Below are 20,256 nucleotides of genomic sequence, written 5' to 3' on the forward strand. Positions count from 1 at the left end.
GCGGGGGGGCTCGCATCGGGAGAGGCAGGGGTGTGTGTGTGGTGCTGGGGGTATAGACGCGCCTGCACGAGCGTGCCCGCGGCCGGCGACGCGAGCCAGACCGTCTCTCCGACGGCAACCTCGGACGCCTGCTTGAGCGCCTTTGCCGGGCCGGCGGGCAGCTTGTGCGTCGAGGTGAGCGTGACCGTCGCCGTCGCGGTGGCGAGCGAGAGGAAGGCCGCCTTGGCGGACGGGTCGGCCAGCGAGAAGGAGGAGACGACGTCGAAGCCGAGGGTGCCTAGTAGAAGCAAGCGACTGTGAAACAGATGAAACGCTCTCACACGGCATCGAAAGCGAGGGTGCCGTCCGCCGCCGCCGCGAGGATCGAGTCGCCGGCGGAGAGGGAGGAGAGGGGGGCGGTAGCGCCGTCGGCACGATGCACCGTCGCAGAGCTTGGGAAGCACGGCGGGTCCGTGGACTGCGGCTCCACGTCAGGTGGCGACATTGGTGGCGGCGGCGTGGGCGGCGGCAGCGACGGCGGCGAGGACGGCGGCGCTATCCTGAGGTGCGTCGAGTCGGGAGGCTCCTCCTCCTCTTCAGCGAGGCGACGGGACGAGGACGCGAGCGTGCAACCCGTGCCGCTGTAGTGGGTGCAGGTAGCGCCGCGCACCTCAAACCCGCAGACCGTGTCGTTGTTACTCGCATAGTCGCAGCACTTGCCGTCGTTGTGCCTGTCGAACCGGCTCGTGTAGCCCGCGATGGTCCCGCTAGAGTAGCGACTGACGAAACCGAGACACGAGAGTGGGGGCGGCGCGAGTGGCGGCGGCGAGGGCGGCGGCGGTGAGGGCGGCGGCCGCACGGGCGGTGGCGGCGATGACGGCGGTGATGGCGGCGGTGGAGACGGCGGCGGCGGCGGGGGCGAGGATGGAGGCGACGAGGGCGGCGGTGAGGGCGGCGGCGAGAGCGGCGGCGAGGGTGGCCATGAGGGCGGCGAGGGCAGGGAAGGTGGCGGCGGCGGCGACGGCGACCCGGGCGCGACCAGGACTCGCACCCCCTACACGCATGGGGAGGAGGGGGGGGGGGGGGCTAGAGCTCGTGCTTAGAGGCGGGTGTCGCGCTGCCGCCTCCATGCGAGTGATCGCTGTGTGTGCCTGTTTTATTAGGCAGGCGAGTGGGGGCGGGGGCGGTCCCATCTCTCCTGTGTACGGGTGTTGGCTGTCTCTCCTGACTGCCTGTCTCTGTCCGGGAGGAATCTCGAAGCGAAGAACGGTGTCCATGTATGGTGGCTGTGGGTGGTCGCGAACGACCGGTATTTGAGGTATGTGTGCTGTGTGGTCGCGAGCCTGAATTGCCCACGACTCGTCATTGGCAGGTTGGTCCAGGGTTGTGCTGATGCGAAGCCGCAGCCATTGGCCGTCATCGCCAGACAAAGACGCCTGGGCAACCAGCGGGAGTTCCATCCAGTCGTCATAACCATTCCCGCAGTCTGTCGATATTCGAGACGGAGCCGGGTTTCCAACCTCGGGAAGAGGTTGGAAAGACAGCGCGAGCTCGCCGTTGAGGTAGATCTGGACCTCCTCCTTCCTGTCCCACGAGTCGAAGGCGAAGAAGCGGAGCTCGACGCGTACGGTGCCTGCAGGGGGAGTGAGGGTGTGCGAATGTGCGAGTTAGAGCGTCGCGTGGAGACTGTTATACGACTGCTTGTGTCCTCTCGAGCGCCAGTCTCGGAAACTAAGGACCGGTTCCGCATCTAGTGGGGCGGTGCCGTAGGACGGTGCGGCGCTTAGGTCGAACTCCCTTTCGAGGTACGCGTCCTTGCCGAGAGTTTTCGGTGCGGGGAAAAACCGATACGACGCACCCGGGGACGCACCCGGGGGCACTTTCCGGTGGCACCCCCCGGGGGCGAGGTTCTGGACGTTGCTCGTCCAGCTCCCCGCGTCAGCGAGAGGAGGCCAGAAGTCACTTGCGACCAGAGTGAAGCCCGGCATGGCCGGTGGCGGCTGTGGCGGAGCGGCCGGCGAGGGCGGCGGCGAGGGCGGAGGTGGCCGTGGCGGCGGCGTCGAGGGCGGCACGGGGCGGGTTGGCGGCGGCTGCAACGGCGGTTGCGGCGGCGGCGACGGTGGCGGTGCGGGTGGCGGCGGCGGCTGCGGCGGCGGCGGAGGCGAGTCCGGCGGTAGCGGCGGCGGCGATGGCGACGGCGGGGAGGGCGGAGGGCGGGGCGGCGACGCGGGCGGGCTGGCCACCAGCACGTAAACGTTGCAAGAGGGGTTGCGAGTGGGCGAATTGTCGTCGCAGATGGTGCAGTCGGTGCTCTCGCGGCAGAAGCTGAAGTATAGCTTGTCCGCTTTTACTGCTGCCCCCGCGCAGGCTTCCCAGGGTGGTCCTGGCTCGTCTTGGAGAGGGACGACCTCCCCGGTGCAGATCGAGTTGCTGTACAGCAACTCTGCTGCTGGCGGCGGTGGCGGCAATGGAGGCGATGCTGGCACTGGTGACGACGGCGGCAAGGGACTAGGAGGCGGTGGCGTCGGTGGCGGACGAGGCGGCATCCCGGGGACGGGCGGCGGTGGCAGCAGCAGCGGCACGGGGGGAGATGGGCAGTCCGGGCCCGCGCATCCGTTAAAGAAGTCCAGGTCCGGCAAAAGGGGCGGCGGCGGCGGGAACGGGGGCGGCGGCGGCGGCGACGGGGGTGGCGAGGGCGGCGGGGGCGAGTGCGGCGGCGGGGGTGGCGAGGGCGGCGGGGGCGAGGGCGGCGGCGGAAGCGGGGAAGGGCACTCAGTGAGGCCTAACGGAACTTCCTCGGATGAGCCGTCGCAGTCCCCGTCGCTCAGCGCACAGAGGCGTGTTGTATTATCGACTTGGGTAACGTCATAGTACAGTGCGCACTCCTCCTTGGTTATATTCGGCGCATTCGAGTTCAGATCATAGCAGTCGTCAACTTTGATGCGACATTCATACGGAGGAAGCGGCGACGGCGGCGGCGGCGGCGGCGGCGGCGGCGGCGCTGGCGGCGGCGAAGGCGGCGGAGGCGCCGGTGGTGGCGGCGTGGGCGGCGGCGGCGTCGCCGGCGGCGAAGGCGGCGATTGAGGCGGCGGAGGCGCCGGTGGGGACCCGGGTGGCGCCGGCGGCAGCCCTGGTGGCCGAGGCGACTGGGGGCTTGCTGGCGAGAGAGGCGGAGGAGAGTTGGGCGGCGGAGGCGATGGCAGCGGCGAAGGGGACGGCGGTGGAGGTGCGTGTGGCGGCGGCTGCAACGGCGGTTGCGGCGGCGGCGACAGGGGCGGTGCGGGTGGCGGCGGCTGCGGCGGCGGAGGCGGCGACAGAGGGGATTTGGGCGGCGATACATAGCCGGGGCTGAATGGAGGCAACGATGGGGGCGACGGCGGCGGAGGCGGCGACGGTGGCGGCACGGGGGGAGATGGGCACGGGTAGAAGCCATCCGGCAAAGTATCGTCTGTGTACTGCGATGTTTCGAGGCCGTCGCAGGGTGATCCCCCACAGAAGCGCCACTTTTGAGGCGTGGGCGGATCAGTGGACGGATCTTCCGGCAGGATGTCGAAGGACGCGTCACATTTCGTCGTGCTCGCGTTGATTGAGAAGCAATCCTGCACAAAGGTGCGACAGGGAAGCGGCGGCGGTGGCAAAGGGGAAGGCGGCGGCGGCGGGAACGGGGGCGGCGGCGGCGGCGACGGGGGTGGCGGTGAGGGTGGGGGCGGCGAGGGCGGCGGCGGCGAGGGTGGAGGCGGCGGCGGACCCGGAGGAGGCGGGAAGGGTGGTGGCAGCGACGGGGGTGGCGGTGAGGGTGGGGGCGGCGAGGGTGGTGGCGGCGGCGGCGGCGGCGGAGGCATTGCTGGCTGCGGCGAAAGCGGCGGCGGCGTCGCCGGCGGCGAAGGCGGCGATTGAGGTGGCGTGTCGGGTGGCAACGCAGGCGGCGGAGGCGCCGCTATTGCGCCAATTGCTACGGGGCTCGCCGGAAGCGCGATGACGTCTGGCAGCGCGGTTGAGGATGCGACAAGCGCGGCGCCGATAGTGACGGTCACCAAACTGCCAGCGACGGTGGCCAAGCAGAGAAGGACGCTGAGCAAGCTGGACCAGCCGAAACGTCGGGCCTTTGAGTTGCGGCGCCACATCGCCGTGCCGGCGGCGACCGCGGCGGCGACCTTCGGCGGACCCGCCGCGAGCCACGAGAAGGCGCTCGCGAAGAAGCCGGCAGGCGCCGCCGCCGCGCTGGTGAGGCACGCCGTGGCGGCAGCGAGGCAGGTGGCCCACACCGCGCCGCGAGCCCCCTTTCCGCTCGCCGCGGTCGGCCAGGAGGCGCCGCAGGCGATGGCGAGGAGGATGAGCACGAGGGCGGGCACGAGAAGCGGCGAGCAGCTCACGAGCGAGGACGCCTTCGAGGCGACGGCGGGCGAGAAGGCCGAGGACGCCGCCGAGGCGACGCCGGATGAGAAGGTAGAGGACGCCGACGAGGCGACGGCAGACGAGAAGGCCGAGGCCACCTCCGTCGGGCTAGGCACGGCGGGCGCGCAGTGGCCGAAGGCGGGTATGCAGACGAGGAGCAGCCACCGGAAGGCGCCCTCGGCCTTCGTGTAGCCGCCCCGCACGCAGTCGGCCGCCGCCTTGAGGCCGGCGCGACCGCCGGCGCCGCATGTGCCAGCGACGGCGCCGCATGTGCCAGCGCCGGCGCCGCACGTGCCAGCGGCGAATGGCGCCTTGCCGGACGTGGTCTGCGGCTCGCGGCGCCGGTCCGGCGACTTGCAAGGCGGCGTCTGCGGCCCGCCGCGCGGCTTCGGTCGCCGGTGCGAGCCGCGGCCGCGGCCCTTTGCCTTGCCAGACTTGCGCCTGCCCCCTGCCTTGCCAGACTTGCGCCTGCCCTTGCCAAACGTGGGGTTGTTGCGGCAGCGCATGGCCTTGCGCCGGCACTTGCACCCGCACCCCGACCGCTCGGCGTCCAGCTTCGCCCGCTGCATCTTGGTGAGCAAGATCGCGGCCATCGCCTTGTCGCGCACGGCGAGATAGTACTCGCGTGACGCGGCGTCGGCCTGCCCCGCGCCCGCGACCGCGCCAAGGGGCTTGGGCGCCACGCCGAAGGAGGTGGGGACTCCCGGCGACGGCGACTTCTTGCCGTCGGCGGGCGTAGCCTGGTAGACGACGCTCTCGCCCAGCCGGCGGACTTCGGCCTCGACGCCGTCCACGTAGCCCGGTCCGGAGCCGCTGCGGGCCGACGCGGGCCCGCTCTTCCCCACCTCCTTCGGCGTGGGCAGGCCCGGGTGGCAGGTGGTGTCCTGCAAAGCGCGATAGGGGCACACGGGAAGGGAGATTATTACCGGTGGGAGAGCGAGGAGTGCCAGGAGAGAATGCTGCGGCGCGCTCACCGCTGGGTCAGGCGTGTTGGAAACGGTCTTGGCCGGCTTCTCGACCTCCTTGGCAGCCTCCTCGGCGACGACCTCCTTAGCGACGGGCGCCTCCTCGGCGACTGCCTCCACGGCGGCGGACACCTCGCCGGCGGCGGACTTGATGGTCGCCTCCTCGGTGGCGGCCTTCTCGGCGACGACGGCCTCCTCGGAGACGGCCTCCTGAGTGGCGGCCTCCTCCTTCACAACGACGTCGTTGTTGACGCCGCACGCCTGAGGGAGAAACGTAAAATGTTTGGAGACGGGGACACCGCAGGGACAATGCCGATCCTGGCGTAAAAGTGCGCACCTCAGCTCCGAGGAGCGAAGGCGGCAGCGACGTGATGCCGGCCTTGACGGAAGCCGTTGGCCCGAGCTCGGTCTGAACCTGGGCCCCCTCCTCAGGCGCGAAACAAAAGCTGATTGGCACCTTTGCGAGGCTCCGATGGAACACGTGGGGGTTGTCGAACCAGACGCCCCTTGTTGATCTCACAACCAAGAAAGCCGACTCGCCCTCGCTCTCATTGAAGTCGACCATGTAGCGCCTTCTCGGTTCGCGTCCTGCAGAGCAGACAGAATGGGTGCCGTGAGCGGAGTGCGACAAAGCGCCAGCATCGCGGAATGGCATTGGGCGGAGAGGTGTGCGAACAGCTATGCGCATGTGTGGGGTCTGAAATGAGAGGGGAGTGACGGGGGACAAAGCTCGGACGTTGAGCCTGCGGAGGGCGGCGCAACGAGGGAGCGGGCTCAGGCTCATGTTGCGGGCGAGTGATGCAGGCGACGACGCCGGAGAATGAAGAGAGGCCGCGCGGACGAGGGCGAGGTCGAGGGCAAGGGCGGCGGCGGCGGTGGGCTTAACGGGGCGGCAACGCAGCGGCGCACCGCACTCTCGTCCGCGATGTCCGTGTAGCACTCGGTGGTCGCCTGCGACAAGCCGAAGTTGTGGCCGCCCTTGTAGGCCTTCGAGCAGGGACGCGCAGCAGGTACGCGCAGGGCCGAACGGCGTGTCCAGGAGCATAAGTAGCATGATGTTGATGTACGTGATGCTGATGGTGGTGGTGGTGGTGACGATGACGATGATGACGATGATGACGTATGAGCATCATCGCGACGTGCCGGATCGCGTCGCGGTACATGCTCTCAGCGCCTCCGACGACTGCTCCGCACGACGGGTGATGTGTGTGTTTGTCCGCACGACGGGGGATGTGTGTGTTTGTGCGTCGGTGGAGAGGTGTATGCTACGAGTGGAGGGGCGCAGGCGCTCACGAGCAGCGTCGATGCACCTCGCACCTACTCACAGCGGACGCAGCTTGAGGCCTCAGCGTCGCCACGCAAGAGGCCGCGGCGCTTCCCTCGCCCACGTTGTTGGATCTGCGCAGGCGACGGCGGACGAGCGTCAGCAGCACAAAGTGGGATGAGCATGGTGTTGGCTTGTTTTGGGGGTCGCGGGGGCGCAGTAGGCATGGAGGCGACCCGCGGAGCGCTCCGACCGCGAGACTCGGATTGAGCCGCTCGCACGGCGGTCGCAGCACGGCGTGCAGCCGGGCTCGCTTCAGTGGTGGTTGTGGGGCGAGGCGGGGTACGCGCGGTGGCAGCTCTCATCTCGGCTGCGTCGCGCCGGGCGAGGGGAACCGAGCGGGACCTGGAATCTCTTGTGACCGAGCTGACGCTTTTGGCTGGCGATCAAAACCGGCGCCCTCGACCGACGGCTTGGTTGCGGTTCCTGCTTGCGATCACAAAACAGGGTCTCGACAAGTTTCAAGAAATGTGTGGAGAGAATGTGTGGTGTTCGTGACCCGTGTTTCCTTTATGGCCCCTGCCCTGCGAACGCGCACCCCCCCAGCGCCCAGGCAGCCAGGCTCTGCTCCAGTGGTGGGGGCGCGGTCTTCTGATAAATGGGGCGCGACAGCTTCTAGGAAGGAAGCCGTCGCCTGCGCCTTGTGAATCGTGCTGTGATGTTTCACAAAAAAGGTCCTGTGAGAAGAAAAGCCCAAACCTCGGCCTGCATCTCGCTAGAGACGTCATCCCCAGAGATAGGATCTACAAGGCGGTAGGTCCCGTGGTTCGCACGGCGCGCCGCTGCCGCACGCACACGGACCGTCCTCACGCCCGCTGCTGCACATTGACCAACCATACTGTACGCACCGCGCGAAGCGGCATCTATCGTGGGAAGGAGGCCTCGCCTCTCTGCTAGCACGACAGTGGCGGCGTGTCTGCGCCTTGCACCACTCGTGTGTGCACCTCACACCTGGCCGTGGCTTTCGCAGGCGCCCAGCAGCCGCTCGGCAGCCACCGCGTGATGCACCACTTCCTCGAATTTCCCTACTACGACTTACCGCTCTCCAACGAGGTGCTTCCTCTTCCGCTCGTCGACCCTGGTGCTCTTCGCGCTGCTGGACTTGAAGTAGGAGCGCACACGGTGAGCAAAGACGGGAAGCTCTTTGTAACGACCTACCCCGACATCTACTCCTTCGCGCTGTGGGCCTCCGTCAGCCGCTACTTAGCTGCCTTTGGCATCAATGTGGCGGCCGAGGTCCCGTTCCAGGCCGTGGCGCAGGACGACGGAACGCCCGGCTACAACGAGCCACAGCCCGTGTCGGTCTATGGATCTTCGAACGGCGACGGTTTCATGATGCTGTGGCTCGGCTGCCGCTGCTCTTGGCCAGTGACACAATTGATGTGGTACCAAGCCCTCGGCTGCCAGCTGCATGCGTGGGCCGCCGTCGTGGTCGCAGTGCTGACACTCATCCTCCAGATCATGCTCCTCGACGGCTTCCTCTCGCAGATGGTGGGTCAGGCATCCCACCCCACCGGCACCACAGCCTCACTACCAAAACGTAGCGCGTGCTGATATCGTGGCGTGTGTCTCGCAGGCCCCGCACCTTCCTCGCAAACTCTTGATCAAGGCGGAGGAGGACCTCCTCGGCTACTCATGGCAGCTCATGGAGGTTATCGTGGTGCCGCTGCTCATCCTCCTCTATGTCATCGTGAGGTATTTTGGGTCGAATTGGACCCATGCATACTTCTTACTGATGTGCGAGTGGTGCTGCGATAGGGCTGCCTCACATTGAAAGAAGGCTGCCGCTGAGTCGCCGTTGTTCTATTACAGGACTCTCGCGAACCGCTACGAGGGCCAAACCTACGCCTACTTCACCGTCGCCTTCTGGTCGGTCATCCTGACCATCATGTACATCATAGAATTCGCGTATCTTGCTCTGTTGTACCCCCTTTACATCGTCAGCGGCGCGTCTGGCAACGTGCTCCAGGTGCGCTCGCGCGGGCGTTGCTTATCGCGGCCTTGGGGAGATGGGGGAATAGCTTGGCCCTCTCACCCAATACTTTTGTGTTGGGGCATTTAGCTTGCCTTCCCTTGCGCGCTCCAGGACGCCGTCGGCGTACTCGTCATTTTTGGGATCTTTGACAGCTTCCCTGGGCGCGCATTCAAATGATCATGCCCGCGTGGCGCGAGCCCGCGCCCAGCCCCCCCCTTCTTCACCCCCCCCCCCCCCCACACCTCCCGCAGATTCGCTTTCCAGTTCGTCATGTTTGTGGGCTGCCTCGGCTCCTTGCCGCTCCCCAGTTATCTCACCACGTACGTCGTCGGCATGCGGCAGCCTGTCTTTGACCGCGCTCTCGAATACGCCTGTCTGTGGTGGAAGCTTGCCGTCGGCGTTTTGTTGATCTACATCCTGCCGGAGAGCACTTGAGCCGGCGCTCGCCACGCCACGCTGGCGTCGCATTACTACTCACGCCATCCCCTCTTGCTTCGTAGCACTACTTCTCCACCCTCGTCCTTTGGGTCGTGCCGATCTCGGCCGTCTACTCCGAGATCTGCTTAATGGCCATCCCCCGCCCCGCCGCCAAGCCCTCTCTAAGCGCAAAGCCCCCGTCCCCTCTCCACTGACCTCGAGCGCGGTGCTGACCTGCTGTCAGGCCATCCCCTGGTGTATGGAGGGCCCATCAGCTTGCCCGCCGCACACCGGACCATGCCTCTCGCTCATCAGCATCGGCACTACGCTCGTATGCATCTTCCTGTTTGTGCTGCGCTACGGCTGCTTCCTCTTCCCGTGCGTCTGCGCGCCCGAGGTATGCCCGGCTGGCTCCCCCCCCTCACGCACCCGCTCTTCACGCCTCCAGCCGTGCACAGGTGCCCGGCTGGCTCGCCTTCCCGCCCTCGAACGACCTGTTCTCGCCGCTCGGCGAGACGTGGCAGACGTGGGGCTTCAAGTACTGCACCCTCTTCGTCCAGCGCGTCGTCGGCTTGTGGAATGGCGCCGACTGGCCGCAGGATTGCGCCATGGAGCCGGACGCGAGCAACTACGCATCGTCCACAGACTCGAGGCAATTTGCGGCATCGGTGGGCAAGGCGCTTGCCGGGCACGACGCAGCCGTCGAGGAGCTGCGCGGGATGATCGAGCGGCAGTCCGCGCAGGCCGCGCGGCAGGCCGCGCAGGCCGCGCAGCAGGCTGCGCAGATCGCGGCGCTGCAAGCCCAGGCGGCGGGCTAGGTGGCGGGGGGGACGGCTGATCAAGGAAAGTCGCGGCCTGCTCGGTCAGCGAGAATCCTGCCAAAACATCCTACCTTTTGTGTTGTGCGTGGGGGGAGTGGTGGCCTTTTGTTTATTGAGTGGTCGTTTGGGGGGTGGGGCTACGACGCGGAGCGGTCCTGGCGGGGGCGCGGGGGGCTGAGCGTCGCGCTCAACTGGTGGCAGGGGCCGGAGCTGCTTGGCGAGACGCACAACGCGTACCACTGGGCGCGGCCGTATCTGCAGGCGCTGCGCTCGCTGACAAGAAGCTCTGTGCGGCGCTCGCCGACACACAGGCAGCCCGCTCCCCGCTCGGGCGTCGCGTTTGCCGCGGGCTGACGGCGCACCACACGGCGGCGCAGGGCAGGATCCAGAAGGGGCCTACCTAGGTGGAAAAAATCCCGGTGTTGTGATCGAGATTTTTCTATCAGGTCACCTCTCAAGAAAACTCACTCACTCAACACTCGCATGGCCACCAAACTAAGTCTAACCAAACTGGCACGGCCTGATGCAGCGGCTGTCCATCGTCTCCACACCGCTGTGGCGTCGCAAACTCGGTGAACGAGCGCGCGGGGAGCGCGGCATCAAGAGAAAGAAGAAAGAAAATAACCAACCGAAGGGAGTTGGCAGCCACTAGAGGGGATTTCAAGCCGAAAGTGTGTTGCTAGCCGCCCCCCCAATCTGTGTCTGGGCTCGCGGGAATCGCGGCCGTCTGCCTCTCCCTATCTCATGTCGCAGTCTCTCGACAATCGCGGAAATGATTCTTTCGCCGATCGACGCTGGACTGGGTGCCGGCTCCTAGCCGGATAGGGGTCTGTTTGTTACCACGGAATCGCGCCAAAACTCGCTACCTAGAGGCTACCTACCTATCCCCAGGGCCGCGCAGCGAAGCAAAAAAAATGGCGAAAACATGGCGAACAGGGGGTACCTGTAGGAAGGTGAAGAACAGTCAGTCTCGAACTGGACACCAGCGTGAATACCTACCTACCTATCTTGGAGCTCGAACCCAGTCTCCTCCTGATGTGGTGACCGACCAGCTGGGGTTGACGCCGGCGGCACCAAGCGACCTCCGCCCTCGACGGTGGGGTTGATCTCAGCCCGTCCTCTCTGTGCGGCCGGTTATGCCGTCGACGCTGCAGGTGCACCCACCAGGCGACCTCAGCCCGTCCTCTCTCTGTGCGGCCGGCTCTCTGGTCCTCGTCGTCGCTGCCACCTCTGCGGCGCTCGGGCTTCGGCTTGAGGGCAAGATAGCGGTGTCTGCGCTGCGGACGGTGTGCCAGCTGCTCGCGCTGGGATCGCTGCTCTACCCAATCTTCTCCTACAACCGACCGTTTGTCGTCATTCCTTACATTGCGTTGATGGTCTGTTTTGCCGCCCGAGAGGCGGCCGCCAAGCCGCAGCACACATACCGTCAGATGGCCGCTCACTTCGGCTTCGCTCTCGCCCTGGCGCTGACCACCTCCTTCGCGCTGTGCGCCGGCCTCATCCTACGGCCGACGCCGTGGTGGGACGCGCAGATCATGATCCCTGTCAGCGGCATGCTGCTCGGCAACGCCATCTCCGCCCTGTCCCTCGGCGTAGACCGGTTCGTCGGTCTGCTGTGCGGCGGCGAGGGCGGGCAAGTGAGGTGCCTCCTCGCGTGCGGCGCTTCGAGGGTCGAGGCGGCGCTGCCCGCAGCGCAGGGCGGCCTGATGACGGGCCTCACTCCCACCCTCAACCAGATGAGTGTCATCGGCCTCGTCTCGATCCCCGGCATGATGACCGGGACGGTGCTCGGGGGCACGCCGCCGCTCGTCGCCGCAAAGTACCAGATGATGATCATGTTTGTCATCCTGTTCACCTCCTCGGCCGCACTCGCCACCTCGATCGCCCTCGCAGCCTCCTCGCTCCTCGACGCTCGCGCCTTTCTCCACCCGCACAGGGCCCAGCGGAGAGCCGGCAGGAAGCACGCGGACATTCTCGTGGCGGCCGCGGCCGCAGTTGCGGGTGTGGCGCGACGGCTCGCGGGGGCGTGCGGGCGGGCTCGGCCCGCCCCTCCGGTGTCCTCCGACGCCGCCCGCTCGCTACTCGGTGAGGCCTCCGCCTCCGGCGGGCCGCCTCCGCTTTCGGCACGAGGCCTCTTCTCACCCCCTCGTGTTGACTCGATCCACTAAAGCCACTGCCGAACTCCCACCCCCCGTTGCCGAGCTCGCGACGTAGGCTGCTTCCGCGAGGCGCCTCTCGCGGCAGGGGCGGAGGCGGCGCTCCTCTCCCTCTCGGATGGCTTCGTCGAGGCCGGCTCGGGGACGCCCCTGGTGGGCGCAGAGAGGCTCTCAACCGCGCGAGATGGCCCGAGAGATGACCCGAGAGATGGCCCGAGAGTAGGTGCGGATGGCCTCGCTCACGGTGAGAAGGGGCGAGGCGCTTGCGCTGCGGGGCCCGTACGACTAGATGGTACGACTAGATGGTACGACCAGACGGTACGACCAGATGGTCCACGCAGCCCACGCAGCTCACGCTCCCACGCAGCTCTGCGGAGCACACGGCACGAGCGCCGCAGGGGCGAAGTGGTCGCCAGCAGTGCCAGACAGAGTACTTGATCCCCGTGTTTTGGAAGATCTGCATTCGCCCCTAGGCCCGTCGGGCAGCGGCAAGTCGTCACTCCTCAGAGCGCTCGCCGCGGCGGTGCCGCTCGCCGCAGGGTCGCTCACGCTGAGTGGCGGCACGCTCGCCTCGCGAGGCGCCGCACGCTGGCGCGCGTCGGTGCTCTATGTCCGGCAGGAGGGCGGGCGCGGGGTCCTAGATGCGGACTATCTCCCCATACCTCCCCAGATCTCCCCACGTCTCGCCTTCCTAGAGACTCGAGTGTTCGCTCAGACGCTGGTGTGCTCGTGACGTAGCCTTGGGCTGCCCGGCTCGCCGAGGCGGCTGTTTGACCGCATCGTTTCGCTGCGAGTGCAGCGGGCGCGCCAAAGCCCGGCAGCGGCACGGTTCCGGCTGCTGCACCGGCTGTGAATGCGGATAGTTTCTCTTCACACCCCCGTCCATGAACAGGCGTGGTCCCGGCTGCTGGAGGGGCTGGCGAGGCTGCAGCTTCCCGACTCGCTTCTCGAGCAGGATGGGCCCCTCAACCCTTACCTAATCCCAGCCCAAACCCTAACCCTAACCAATACCCTGACCCTCACCCTGACCCTCACCCCGACCGCTCCTCGAGTAGGACTGGGCCTCCCTCTCTGGCGGCGAGAGCCAGCGCGTCTACCTGGCGATGATGGTGGCGCTGCGGCCGCAGGTCCTCCTCCTCGACGAGGTTTGGCGGAGATTTCGCCGAGATATCCCCGAGATGCAGCCAAGATCGACGAGGCGACGAGCGCACACACACGCGACCCACACGCGCACGCAGAATGGGGGAGCTGCTCCCCTAGGTGACGAGTGCGTGCGACGGCGAGGCGACCGCGCTTGTGGAGGCGCTGGTGGCGCAGGCCGCGGTCGGGGCGGTCTGGATCACGCATGACACGGCGCAGGCGTCACGGGTGGCCACCCGCATTGTGGAGTTCCAATTAGTGGCTTGCGATGCTCTATGCTGACCGCGCCCACGGCTCTACTACGGTTCATCCTCGTCGAACTACCGTTCGCGCTGAATCGCGCCCTCCTCTCTAGTGCTACCTTGTAAACGGACACCGCGCCCAGTAGCAGCCGACGCGGCCCAGTAGTGCAGCCGACGCCACACCACGCGAGCGTGTCATACGAACCTTATTAGCGCCGTGGTGCCGTCGTTGCCTTGCGGCGTGCGTCCATGGATAGTAGCAGTTCTCGTTCTATCAGTAGCGTGTACCTTCAACTAATCTACTAATCGCATCTAGAGTTCTTTTTCTTCTTTCTGGCGGCATGTGCGCCGACCAGGCTCGGGGCGACCTGGCCTCGCTGCGCGCCTTCCTCTCCGGGTGGCGGACGCGCGGCACGTCGCTCGCGAGCTCGACGCGCGGCACGACACCGAGAGGCATAACACGCTGCTGACCTGGGCCGCTCGGCACGGGCAGGCCGAGGCGGTGTGGCTGCTGCTCGACAGCGGCGCGAGCGTGGGGGCGACGAATGATGACGGCGCTTCCGCGCTGCACATCGCGTGCCAGGAGGGGCAGATTGAGTGCGCCCGGCTGCTCCTCGAGGCTGGCGCGGCGACCGACCAAGCAGACGCCAGAGGCGCCACGCCGCTGTCCATCGCGTGCCTGCAGGGCCATGACCAGTGCGTCCGGCTGCTTCTCGAGGCGAGCGCGGCGGTCAATCAAGCCAACGGCAGCGCCACGCCGCTGATCATCGCGTGCTACAAGGGCCACCTCGAGGTCGCCCGGCTGCTGCGCGACGCTGGCGCGGCCGTCAACCAGGCCGCGGCGAACGGTGCCACGCCGCTGTTCATCGCGTGCCAGGAGGGCCATCCCGAGTGCGTTCGGCTGCTTCTCGAGGCTGGCGCAGCGGTCGACCAGGCCTGCGGCAATGGCGCCACGCCGCTGTTCATGGCGTGCCAGGAGGGCCAGCTCGAGTGCGCACGGCTGCTTCTCGAGACTGGCGCAGCGATAAACCAAGCCACGCTGGATGGCGTCACGCCGCTGTTCATCGCGTGCGAGAACGGCCACCCCGAGATCGCCCGGCTGCTCCTCGAGGCTGGCGCGGCGATCGAGCAGACCTGCAACGACGGCGCCACGCCGCTGTTCATCGCGTGCCAGGAGGGCCAGCTCGGGTGCGCCCGGCTGCTCCTCGAGGCTGGCGCAGCGGTCGACCAGGCCTGCGGCAATGGCGCCACGCCGCTGTTCATGGCGTGCCAGAAGGGCCACCTCGAGATCGCCCAGCTGCTGCGCGACGCTGGCGCTGACATCAACCAAGCGATGAACGACGGCGCCACGCCGCTGTACATCGCGTGCCAGAACGGCCACCTCGAGTGCGCCCAGCTGCTGCGCGACGCTGGCGCAGCGGTCAACCAAGCCGGCAACAACGGCGCCACGCCGCTGTTCATGGCGTGCCAGGAGGGCCACCCCGAGTGCGTCCGGCTGCTCCTCGAGGCTGGCGCGGCGGTAAGCCAAGCCAAGGACAACGGCGCCACGCCGCTGCTCATCGCGTGCCAAGAGGGCCACCTCGAGATCGCCAAGCTCCTCTCCTCCTATGGCGCCTCCCGCGCCACTACGCCCTTCGGCACGCCCGAGGAGGCCGCAAGCCTCTTTGAACACGCCGACCTCGCCGCCTGGCTGGTCGCCAGCCGCGGCTGGACGCCGCTCGCGCACCTTGAGACCCTCACCGCCGCCCGCGCCACCTCCCTCCTGCGCGGCGGCGCAAGCTTGCACGAGGGCGAGCCGACGCCGCTGCGGCGCGCCGCGGGCGGTTCGGGCGAGGCGGCGGCGCTGATCCGACGGGCGGCGGCGCCGTGGTCGCCGGCAAGCCACTCGCTCTTCCCCGCGGCGGCCCGCGCGCGGGCGGCGCTCCTCGTCCTCTCGCTCTACGAGATCCACGAGCGGTACCACCTCGACTCGGCCGGAGCCACGAACGGCATCGCGGCGCTCGACTTTGGCCACTGCGTCTTGGGCTTCGCCATTGGGCGCGAGACGGAGTAGGCCGGAGCCGCGGTGAGAGTCTTTGCCTCGGCTCCGACCATGGTCGTGGCTCGTGCTGCTTGCTGTCTTGGGTCCGGAACCGCTGTTTGGATATTGGGAGAGTGCGCATTTTCGGGGGGGGGGGGGGGGGGGATGCCGATGGGGGATAACAAAAAGCCACGACACACACATATTCCAGCAGGGTCTGGCTCGAGGTACTGGAGACTCTGGCCCTGAGAGAGGAGACTGCCTGCATGAGTGTGCCTGTGCGGGACTGCGCGAGCTCCTGTATATGGAGAGATCCTTTTACCTTTTCATTCCGGCACATCCCCTGGCGGCATGTGTGTGTATCGCCGACGCACACGCAGGCCTGCAGCGGACCACCCCCACCCTCAACGGAGGGCTGCAGCGAAATTACCAGCGAATGGGAAGGCTTGCCTTCCCCTGTGCGCCGCGGCGTATCTCAGTGCCGCTTTTGGCGGTCCCTCCATCGCTCTCGTCATCTCCACGGCTGTAGCGCGAGTCCGATGAGCAGCGCCGCCGGCAGGAGCGACCCTATGCAGTAGATATAGCGGTCATCGAACATCGTGAGGACGCCGCTTCGTCGGCGGTGGCTTCACTACCTATGCAGCACACGCGCGCCGCCTCGGCGCCGCCGACGGCGCCCACGGCGTACGCGACGCAGCAAAAGGCGAGGCGCGAAATCACCCGTTTTTGCCCAATTTTTGGTCATCCGTTAAAATATCTGAAGATCTGAATGGGGGATTCTCCCCAAACCTTGCTCAGCTGATCCAGCCTGGGGGGAAGGCCAGCCCTGGCCAAAGAAACCAGCACCTCATCAGGCTTCCCTGAGCGTCACAGCTCGGTGATTGCGCCGGCCGGACACCACTGTAACGGCCGTTCCGGGCGTTTGAACGCGACCTTCGGGGGCGAAGACATGGGCTCTATGGCTCAGACTGGACTCCTCTTGGTCCCTTCTGATGCCCTAGGCCACACCTGGGCCTTACCCGGGGTCCTAGGGGGCGGGCAGGGTTTGCCCCCCGAAACTGGCATGGGGCACCTTAATGGTAAGGTTTCTTAATGCCCGCAACAGACTGTACTGCTTCCACATTCACATTCCGAGGTTAGCCACAAGTCATCGAACTTGTCGAATGTGTGTGCGAAACAGCGCCCAAAGATAGGGAGGGAGCACCGGGGGCCTGAGGGATGGCGTGCTCCCTTACTGCCGGCTGCATCCCGGTCGACTCTGACCTTTACGGGCCTCCCAGCAAAATCACCACCCTCAGCGAAACACCAATTGTTGCCGAGTGCTGCTGCCCGGGTGAGCCGGTCGTCGAGGTGCGGCCAGCCGCGGGGGCGTTGGCAAACAATGATTGGCCCAACGTCGTTGTGTGCCGCGACCCGGAGGCGGCACATCCGCAGCCTCCACCGCCGACACCACCCACGACGATCGCCGGCTGCCATTGGTGCCACGACCTTCCCTCTTTTTACATGCAACGACGCGGGTCCCAGCGGGTTTTCACGTAACAAGTACACACAAAATGGGGGATCGCCGGCCCCCACCAGTAAAACGAGAGCCCGCCCCCGCGCGACGTGTCTGATCTGAGATGATCGTGCCCGCGAGCAGGCTGCGACCGAGGTTGCTGCTCCCCTGTGCTCTTTTCTCTAGCCGCTACCCTTTCCTCTTTGTCTCGTGGCGGAAGCGCTGCGTTGCTGCCTGGCTTTGCGACGGCATTTGGAACCTTTGACCAGAGCCATCTCTTGTTATCCGTCTGGTCAGTGCTCGGCCCCGCCCCGCATGAGCTGGAGGCAACGCCTCGCGGCATCTGCCCTTTGCCCGCAGGAACTTTCACCGCGGCGGGCGGCGGGCGCCAGTTTGCATTCGGCATGCCCACAGGATTCTACGAGGGACCGGTCGTGATCTGGCTGCCTGGCACTGGCAACGACTGCAGCGGAGCCTATCATCAAGAGTTCTTTGCCACCATATCGTCCAACCTTCCTTGTCTCTGTGGTGCGTACGACACCAATGCAGCTTTTTTGGCGGGAAGGTCAAGGACGGTTGCCTTGAGCATCACAGAAGAGATTGAGCGCCTGATTGGGATTGGAATGGCCGCGCTGAAAGCTTCATACCCGGGCTGCGGTGTCCTTGCCGACCTCAACGTTGGTGTTGGCGCCGCGTCCGGGTGGGAGTGGGAGCGACTGATCCTATCTGGCCACTCTCAGGGCGCCGTCCACGCCGCACGGCTGTCGCAGCGGCACCGGGTGGGCAGGGCCATTTTCTTTAGCAGTCCCTGCGCAATGTTTAACGACGAGCTTGCTTGGATGAGCGGTCCCTTTGCCACTCCGGCCGACCGACTGTTTGGCCTCACGTCTGTCGCCGACATGACGTGTCCATGGGATAGCAGAGGGTGGAACTTGCTTTTTGGCGTCAACCAGGTAGGGGTGAGGCGGCAGTGGGCCAGGATTGGCATCACCGACCTTCTCGAGGTGAATGAGCGGACCCCGCTGGCCTCGTACTCGCCCGGAAATAGCCACGGCATCTACCTGGCGATGAAGCGGGCGATTGGCTGCTTGTACGTGGACGGCCACACCGAGACCGTTTACGACCTCTTGCCGCCGTGCTGGTACGACCGGAAGCGGACGTGGGGGCTGCTGTTCGGGTGGGTAAATAAATAAACACAACTTCCAAGCACGCACGATGCGAAGCACAACAGAGCAGACAGATGACGATTACCACCCAGCGCACGACCGCCAACTCTCCGGCGCAGGCCGCGAAGAACCGAGTCGTCCGCGGGCCGATGGTCGCGCTCGCGGCGCGCCGGCGCGGCGCAGTGGACGCAGCCCGGTTCGCAGCTTCGCGAGCTACGTGGGGGCGGCCACAGTACGGCCCGGTGGCCGCCCCCGCAATGAGGCCAAGCGAATAAAAATAAAAGCGGACACTCTTCACTCTACTAGGAGATGGGTAAAAAGGAACACGTGTAGAAATGGGTCTCATTACGTCCAGCTCTAGCAAAAGCGGGCGGCAGCTGGACGACAATGGCACCGACTGCCCTGGCCATGCGCTCGCGCACCCTTGTAGTGAGAAGGCACATTAGCAAGAGCACGTAGCAGTCGAATGCGACTGAGCATGCGAACGAGACGTGCAGGCTCGGCGCGGCCGGCAGGTCGGCAAAGGCGCGCAAAGAGAACTTGGCCAGGAGCGAGACGCACATGCCGCATCCCTCGATGGGCCGGTACAGCGCCCACAAGGAGGCGTCCTTACGCCAGCAAAACAGCAAGGCGATGAGAGTTATCCCGCATGGTTCTTGAAAGATGGAGGCGCACAGCGCCGCAACTATAGATCCGGAAGTGAGATCGAATCGTCCCTTCTGAACGCTCGTAACCGCAATGTGCCAAGTCATGGAGGCCAGCCCCAGAAGCATGGCGCATAGGCAGCGCCTACATGCACCGACTGAATGGCCATGCGGGAAGGCCGCCGCAGCGACACCAAGGCCTCCTGTCTGCGTTGCTATGAAACTGAGAGCGATCATGAACTCGCCGCTGGACTCGCGTGCGGTTAGCAGCTGGTCGAAAAAGAAGGCGGCACAGAGTACAATGACCGCCGCTGATGCAGAGAACGAGCGGCGCCGAAGCCAAATATCCTAAGCCAAATATCCTGAGGGAATATCCTAAGCCAAATATCCTGAGACAATTTCCTAAGCCAAATATCCTGAGACAATATCCTAAGCCAAATATCCTGAGACCATATCCTAAGCAAATATGCTGAGACCATATTCTAAGCCAAATATCCTAAGCCAAATATCCTGAGATAATTTCCTAAGCCAAATATCCTAAGCCAAATATCCTGAGACCATATCCTAAGCAGATATGGTCTGCTAAGCCAAATATCCTGAGACAATTTCCTAAGCCAAATATCCTGAGACAATTTCCTAAGCCAAATATCCTGAGACAATTTCCTAAGGCAAATATCCTGAGACAATTTCCTAAGCCAAATATCCTAAGACCATATCCTGAGACAATATCCTGAGCCAAATATCTAAGACAATATTCTGAGACAAATATCCTTAGCGATTGATCTTGGAGAGTCGCCTTAGAAAATATCCGAGAAATATCCTTAGAAAATATCCTTAGAAATATCCTTAGAAATTCTCCTTAGAAATCTCCTTAGAAAGTGTCCTTAGAGATTACCCTGAGGAATACCCCTTAGGGAATATCTAAGGGTTGTACTTAGGAGTCGATTTCCGCGTCGAAAAATGGCCGAAGGAGCACGTGGGCACTAGTTATGGACGAAAGTGCATTTTGTTCACAGCATGTAGATGTGAATGCGTTCCCATTACCATTTGCGGCAAGTCTCAAGCGATGGTGCCAGATTCCGACCTCATCTTCACGCCAGTGATGCGGTTGATCACGCGAGTCGATCGACACGTCTTCGCCGCTCTTTCACCGACGCCCACAGCGCCAGCCAGTGTCACGACGTGCCGCTGCCAAGAACGACACTGTGCTCTGAGGATTCGCCGCACATCGAAGGAATCAGAAGCGCGCCTTCGTGGATCTTTGTGTGTCGGGACAGGCGCTGAGGTTTGTGTCTCCTCTCGTCATCCTCCGCTGGCGTTTCGACACTGTGACAGCGGCAGCGCTGTGGCTTTGACGCTTCGGCTGCTTGCAATCGCAGCCACCGCACTCCCGTCGCTGCCTTCCTGTTGCCTGCAGTGGCACGCTGCGGAGTCTCCCCGGCTCGGCAGTACTGGTCGGCGTCTTGTCCTGTCGTCACCCTCGCGTCGCCGCCGTGTCCGGCGCGCGTCATCCGACA

At 65.3% G+C, this 20,256-nt stretch overlaps 4 protein-coding genes across 4 annotated transcripts in view; 2 read left to right on the forward strand and 2 right to left on the reverse strand.

Annotated features, from left to right (window-relative positions):
• EMIHUDRAFT_206048 (hypothetical protein) overlaps nt 1-7,374 on the reverse strand; it is a gene marked incomplete at both ends in the record, with an annotated part of 7,904 nt that extends 530 nt beyond the window's left edge. The window contains 15 exons of the mRNA XM_005778228.1: nt 69-277; nt 422-457; nt 613-746; nt 1,336-1,612; nt 1,850-1,941; nt 3,400-3,578; nt 3,936-5,258; nt 5,349-5,600; nt 5,677-5,766; nt 5,860-5,911; nt 6,226-6,326; nt 6,479-6,522; nt 7,009-7,089; nt 7,163-7,187; nt 7,363-7,374. Of these exons, the coding sequence (XP_005778285.1) occupies nt 69-277; nt 422-457; nt 613-746; nt 1,336-1,612; nt 1,850-1,941; nt 3,400-3,578; nt 3,936-5,258; nt 5,349-5,600; nt 5,677-5,766; nt 5,860-5,911; nt 6,226-6,326; nt 6,479-6,522; nt 7,009-7,089; nt 7,163-7,187; nt 7,363-7,374 (2,907 nt within the window). The remainder of the gene's footprint in view (nt 1-68; nt 278-421; nt 458-612; nt 747-1,335; nt 1,613-1,849; nt 1,942-3,399; nt 3,579-3,935; nt 5,259-5,348; nt 5,601-5,676; nt 5,767-5,859; nt 5,912-6,225; nt 6,327-6,478; nt 6,523-7,008; nt 7,090-7,162; nt 7,188-7,362) is intronic.
• A 3,530-nt stretch (nt 7,375-10,904) lies between these two features.
• On the forward strand, nt 10,905-15,467 carry EMIHUDRAFT_463439 (hypothetical protein; the record flags this gene model as incomplete). The annotated part of the gene is made up of 6 exons (XM_005778229.1): nt 10,905-11,877; nt 12,091-12,185; nt 12,256-12,276; nt 13,088-13,177; nt 13,293-13,400; nt 15,360-15,467. Exons 1-6 carry the CDS (start codon nt 11,013-11,015, stop codon nt 15,465-15,467), a joined length of 1,287 nt encoding a protein of 428 aa, XP_005778286.1. The 5' UTR covers nt 10,905-11,012.
• A 2,085-nt stretch (nt 15,468-17,552) lies between these two features.
• Nucleotides 17,553-18,370, forward strand: EMIHUDRAFT_206052 (hypothetical protein; the record flags this gene model as incomplete). The annotated part of the gene is made up of 3 exons (XM_005778230.1): nt 17,553-18,110; nt 18,188-18,247; nt 18,329-18,370. 3 exons carry the CDS (start codon nt 17,553-17,555, stop codon nt 18,368-18,370), a joined length of 660 nt encoding a protein of 219 aa, XP_005778287.1.
• Nucleotides 18,371-18,397: 27 nt separating this feature from the next.
• Nucleotides 18,398-19,218, reverse strand: EMIHUDRAFT_206053 (hypothetical protein; the record flags this gene model as incomplete). Its single annotated transcript, XM_005778231.1, has 2 exons — nt 18,398-18,962; nt 19,046-19,218. The coding sequence occupies 2 exons, from the start codon at nt 19,216-19,218 to the stop codon at nt 18,398-18,400; spliced, it is 738 nt and encodes a 245-aa protein (XP_005778288.1).
• Between the last annotated feature and the right edge of the window lie 1,038 nt (nt 19,219-20,256).

This window comes from Emiliania huxleyi (assembly GCF_000372725.1).
Source record: "Emiliania huxleyi CCMP1516 unplaced genomic scaffold EMIHUscaffold_25, whole genome shotgun sequence".
Taxonomy (NCBI): domain Eukaryota; phylum Haptophyta; order Isochrysidales; family Noelaerhabdaceae; genus Emiliania; species Emiliania huxleyi.